Source organism: Sceloporus occidentalis, unplaced genomic scaffold (assembly GCF_023333645.1).
Source record: "Sceloporus occidentalis isolate IW3139 unplaced genomic scaffold, rSceOcc1.0.p SCAF_52, whole genome shotgun sequence".
Taxonomy (NCBI): Eukaryota; Metazoa; Chordata; class Lepidosauria; order Squamata; family Phrynosomatidae; genus Sceloporus; species Sceloporus occidentalis.
The window spans coordinates 4,677,901-4,684,164 of NW_028317032.1; the positions used below are offsets into that span (position 1 = coordinate 4,677,901).

At 42.8% G+C, this 6,264-nt stretch overlaps 1 protein-coding gene across 1 annotated transcript; it reads left to right on the forward strand.

Moving 5' to 3' along the window:
- Positions 1 to 594: 594 nt before the first annotated feature.
- LOC149288354 (transcription factor E2F6-like) lies at positions 595 to 5,078 on the forward strand. The gene is made up of 4 exons (XM_089491884.1): positions 595 to 806; positions 1,805 to 1,963; positions 3,541 to 3,655; positions 4,956 to 5,078. Exons 1-4 carry the CDS (start codon positions 595 to 597, stop codon positions 5,076 to 5,078), a joined length of 609 nt encoding a protein of 202 aa, XP_089348010.1.
- The last annotated feature ends 1,186 nt before the right edge of the window (positions 5,079 to 6,264 follow it).

Genomic DNA, 6,264 nt, shown 5'->3' on the forward strand with positions numbered 1-6,264 from the left:
AGGGGTGCGTTTTCATCACAGTGGGGGGGGGGGATGTTAGCTCACGTTTTTATTTATTTAATCGCATCATGATGTTTTACGAGTCATTTTTTAACTTTATTTATGCTGATGTCATATTCCATTTTCAGCCAAAGAAGGCTATCCCTGATGAATTCCAGAAGACCATGAGAAGTAAGTCCTGCGTACATGGCGGACGTGCTAGAGATGTAGATTTACTATACTGGCGTTAATTGGGGATGGAGGGGGGTTCTAATGTCTGTATACTATTTTGTTTAATTTTTAACATGTAGCACGTGTCCCCAGGCCAAGTTTTAATGGCAGGGTACAATATGTTTCTGCACTCGGAGAGTTTGAGGGGGTTACTTGACCACCATCTCTGGCCAAGAAGGTCACAGTAGGATTTGTGTCGCGTTCCCCAATAAAGCGTAACTTGTTCGGTAAAATGTATTTGTTTGTCTCCTACAAGGGGGAAGATAAATGGACGGTAACGTCTTCGCTTGTAGAAAGTGGTAACTGGGTGTATTTAATGCTTATATTTTATGATAACATGCCATCTGTTTGATTAAACGTATGCTATTCCATTTTGCAGAGTCGATGAGGTTGCCAAAGCCTCGCTTCGACGTGTCTTTATTCTACCTGACCCGCAAGTTCATGGACGTCATCAAAGCCGCCCCAGATGGGATTGTGGATCTAAATGATGTGGCCAAACTTCTAGGGGTGAGGAAGAGACGGGTTTATGATATCACCAACGTCCTGGACGGCATCCAGCTCATCCAGAAGAGGTCCAAGAATTTAGTCCAGTGGGTGTAAGTATACTTTCCTGCATATAATGCACTCTTTCTGTGTAAAGTATTGTGCATTGCAAAATATATATATATATATATATATAATATATATATATATATATATATATAATGTGTGTGTGTGTATATATTATAATCTATCGTGCCGCTTGTAAAGGATGTGATCGTGTTTCTGCTGTAGTGAATAATACATCAATTGCAGTTTTTTACCTTTACAACTTTCTTACACCGAGTTTTCATTGTTTGTTATGTTTTGAAATGTCTGTTTATTCCCAATCTGGTAGTTTGTATTGCTGCTGTTTTAAGCAGATTTTTTTTGTGCCGCTGCATAGTGCAGAACTGTAGATCGTTTCTGCAACTTAGCATATTTTGTCTCCCATGTTAAATTCACTCAAATAAGTAATACAAACCATGCACTGTGTCACATGTTCATAGTGAATGAATGTGAATGAATAGCTTTACTTTACTGCTGAAGCGATCGAGGCTAACACAGTCAGATACTTTTAACGTGCACGGGATAGACAGTTATCCTGCATCGAAGACAAGACCAAGGAGTAATTAAGGTCTGATTCATTACATCGGGGATAATGAGCAAACTAGATTTGGCAAATGGTTCTTATCTAAATTCTGTGTTCCATTCAATGAAGTTATAGCAGGAATTATTAAACACTCATCTGATCATTGTTAACCGCGTTTGCCTGTACCTACCCAGAATCCCTTGCATTGGTAGCACAGCAAGATCTCTGTGGCTTGTGTGGTGGCTGTTGACGAGTGTTTAATAATGCCCGCTATTGCCTAATTCTTAACGGTGGGGTTTTCCATCACCCCCCCCCCCACCACCATACCTAACTTGATTTCTGTGTTCCATTGAAGAACGCATTCGCTGCATTTCCAAGCCGATCGCCCCATTGTTTCTGTTTGGGTTCAGCCTCATAAATGGTTCTACGACCTAGTATTTCTTCTCCGTATGTATGGAGACTGTAACATGCGCTCATTTGCAGAGGGACTGACCTGAATCATACGGGCACAGAGATCCCGCAGCAGCAGCGGCTTCGAAACGATATAAGTGATCTTACGGCCATGGAGGAAGCGCTGGACAACTTGATAAAAGACTGTGCGCACCAGCTATTTACCCTAACAGAAGACAAGTCCAACAAGAAATATCCTTTGGGATTAGGGTGTTGAATATTGTTATCACGCCCTGTCGGGTATGTTACCAGCGCAGAGCTTACTTTATTGTTCGGACCTTTTAAAACTTTGCGGATGAGTGTACATAATTTATACGTAGCTGTTCCAGTTACAGATTTATTGATCCAACTCAGGTTATTCACTAAATGATGAGCTTGCAGTCACGAGGAAGATAATTTTACACTATGCATTGTGAGGGGACAAAAAATCATCCAACCTAAAAAAAACAATGCTGGCGGCACAGAAATAGTACCATACTTGTGAAGGTATTCTACACATAAATGGTGTTTCTTTAGTGTAATTATGATATTTAACTATTTATGTGGGCGATGCTGCAATATGTTGTGTACGTTCACTTACATCTGCATGTATGCACTATATGGACAAAATATTGAATTTAGGTGTTTCAATCAGACCCATTGCCACAGGTGTATAAATCTGGCACCATGTCGTGCCGTCTGCATGTCGTGCCGTCTGCATGTCGTGCCGTCTGCATGTCGTGCCGAAGAGCTCATTGTATTCACTCGAGGTACTGAGATAGGACGCCACCTTTGCAATAAGTCAGTTCGTGAAATTTCATCCTTGATAGATATTCCACGGCCGTCTGTAAAGGTTGTTATTAGAAAGTAGAGGCGTTTAGGAACAGCAGCAACTCGTTGGGCCCCTTCCAGTGAAAATAAATCTTAAGACATTCTGGACGATGCGATGCTTCCAGCATCACTGTGCCCCGGCGCATAAAGCAAGGTACATAAAGACAAGGTTGGATGATTTTGGTGTGGAAGAATTTCACCGGCCGCACAGAGCCCTTTCCTCAACCCCATTGAAGAACTTTGGGATAACCTGGACCGGAAATGGACGAGACGCCCGGCTCCCAAATATCATTGCCTGACCTCCCAAATGCTCTGCTGGATAAATGGGCAAAAATTCCCACAGAAACTCTCCAAAATCTTGTGGCAAGCCTTGCGGTTAGAATGCAATGTCATAAAAGTCCCTGTTGTAATGGTTAGATGTCCATATAGTGTATATTAAATAAGGGTGGGAATGTTTGTAGAATTATTTTAACTTTTTTCATTTGAAGGTTTTTTATATCATGCATTTAATCTACAATTTGCCCTTAAACTTGGATTTGTGTGTGTACATACTGTACATGCATACATAGGTTTCATATGTATATATGAAAAAATCTGCTGGGCTCCCAATGGGATTGTGTCCGAATTCCTGGCACTCAGAGGGTTAAGGAATGCATGGGGGCTTAACTCTTCTGCAAACTCCAAGACTTTAGTAAATACCTCCAAGGGTCACCTTCTGGCCATCCGTTCACGGTTAGCAGATGGTTCAAACACACGAGAAGTTTCCAGTCCTATATTCAGAAAGCATTCATCAAGCTTTACTAATACAGCGTTAGGGCTTATTTTTAACTCAAGGAAATACATTATTGTGCAGCTAAAGTATGTAACCGATCACATGTTCTCTAAAAGTGGGTTACTATATCGTATACCTCTAAACAAACGTATACCACTGGCTTTCTTACGCTCCTTAATTGGCTAACGTTTGCTTATGTGACTTATAAAGATATTCGCAGCATCGACGCATACCACGAACAGATTGTCATTGCTGTCAAAGCTCCAGAAGAAACCAAGTTGGAAGTCCCAGCTCCTAACGAAGTAGGTACCGTTCTGGGGCTGACCTGGCCGTGTAGTCACTTAGCGGGTGTGGGGCTCATTGTGGGCTAGAAGGCTACCGCTGTCACCAGTGGCGGATCTACCGGGGTCGCAGGGGTCGCGACTGCGACCGGGCCCCGGCGGCAGGGGGGCCCAAGCCAAGGGGCCGCCCGAAATCTTTTTTACGTTTTTTTTTTTTTTTTTTTTTTAAATAAGGCAGGGGCGTCCAACATGCGGCCCGTGGGCCAAATGCGGCCCGCGAGACCTCGAGGTGCGGCCCGCGTAAGATCGGCAGCCAGGGCAACCGATCTTACACGAGCCGCACCTCAAGCCCTGCTACTTACTTGTGGGAGGGTCTTCTGGACAGCACAGAGGAAGCGGAGTTCACGTGACTTCCTACTTCCTCTGTGCTTTAGCAGAGGGAGGCCGCGCCCCCTGCTGAAGTCTGTGAGCGGCATCGAGGGAGCTGCAGTACAGGTAAGGGGGTGGGGAGGGTGTTTGAATGAGTTTGTGTGATTGAGGGAATGAATCTGTGAATTAATGATTATATGAATAAATGTGTGTGTGTGTGTGTGTGTGTGTGTGATAGCATGGATGTGTAAGTGCTGGAACCTAGGCATGATGGGACTGTGATTGCTGTTAGCAATCACACTCCTATCATGCCAAGTCAGCCAGTACATGCTGAAACCTGGCCAGCTGCCCCCCTTGTGTAGTGATAATGCCAGCAGTATGGGGTCTGCACTTACAGCCACCCTGTACCAGCATGTACTGGCTGACTTGGCATGATAGGAGTGTGATTGCTAACAGCAATCACAGTCCCATAATGCCTAGGTTCCAGCATTTACTGGATGGATGTGTAAGTGCTGGAACCTAGGCCCTTAACAGATTCTCGCACCCGGGCCCTGAGGCATCTAGTTACGCCCCTGGCTGTCACTCCTTTTATAGCACCGCTTCCTAGCTTTTATTCAATTGCTCATCAGATTGATCCACCGGGCCTCATCTGAGAAGATTCTGCAAGCATGCTCTTGGATAATGAGACTGAAGCTAACTTCATAGCCTGACTGTCATTCAGTGATTGTTCCGAGGCTTCTGTCTTTTGTAATGTATTACAACCAGATAGCCAACTCCTCAAGTCTCGTAAAAAGTTGACCGCATAACCTACATGATGCTATTGTATGCGAGAACAGGCTCACCTTTAGACATTGCAAGGTTCGGGAGGGAAGGAGGTTGGTAGATGTTGAAAGGTGTGCGCTGTACGAGCGCTCACTGGGGATAAATATCTGAATAAACTTTTGTTTTATAGAATTGCATACAAATTCACATAAAGAGCACAAAAGGACCCATAGACGTGTATTTGTGTGAGGTGGAGCAGGAAAGCGCCGAGGAGCAATCTTTTGAACCCCTGAGCAATACTGTCACGGCATAGACAGATCAAATACCAATAAATAGTAAGTAACTTTTAATAGGTTTATTTGTCTGATACCAACAATCCTTTTATTGCTGGCCAATGTAACCCGAATCTGGGATACGGTAGTATTTTTAAAACGTGTGAACGCAAGCTGCGGGAGTATGGGGCAACTGAAGAGACCTCCGAAAAATGTCCTCTGCATCTTTTCCTCTTGTTGGCCCGATATTCAAACTGGTTCCCAAACTGTAAAACAGTTAATATATTTCAATAACAAACACTGACTCCTTATTGTATGACCTGTGGTAAATAAAATAATAAATCAGTCTTAGTTACTCGGCCTAATAAAAGTCTATGGAGGAGTGGACTTTAAAGCATCAGCTCAGTGTGGGGTTGAGGAGGGAAAGGCACCCAAAATATCACATGACTGACAACAACGGAGGTCTGCAGATAAAATAAGTTTATCGAGACAAACTTAGATGAAACCAGGTTTTGGTCGGTGACTACCAACATTACTGTGTACTGAGTTTTATATTTTTTTTAACTTTTTTTTTTAATGCCAAGTCCCATGGATAAAAAAAAAAAAAAAAAAAGTCAGACTTTTTATAGTGAAAGGAAATTTTTCCTAAAAAAAAGTCTCCATAAGCAGTTTGGATAGAATGTCTTTTCTATTACGGACTATTAATATCGTTACTGAGACGTGTCCTTTATTCTGCAGGGTGACGGAGGAACAGAACTGCTTGTTACAGAAGACATCTTGAAGGGCTTTCCTGGTTTCATTCATTGCAGCCAAATACCTCTGAGCTTTGTGTTTGTTTTTTTAAGAATGCAGAGCGCCCCTTAGTTTATTGTCCCTAATCAAGGCAAGAAAAGAGAACTTTACATCAAACTTCAATCTATGTATAGACACAACGTTTGGCATATTGGCTACAAAGTCGGGCTGAGGCTGCGGACAACTGGGCAACGTGGCTTTAGCGGCGTTACCTGTGGCACAACAATTTAAGGTCCCGTTCCGACATGTTGCGTTCCCCAACAGTTTCCACGGGCTTATCACTCTCCTAACTTTCTTTCCAGTTGCAGGATACATTTTGGTTTTTGTTTTGTGTTTTATTTTTTTTATTAACACCGGACAATTTTTTTTTTTTTAAGCTGCTTAACCTGCTTGAACTCAGTAATTCATTGGTTTTCATCTGTTGATCATGTTGTG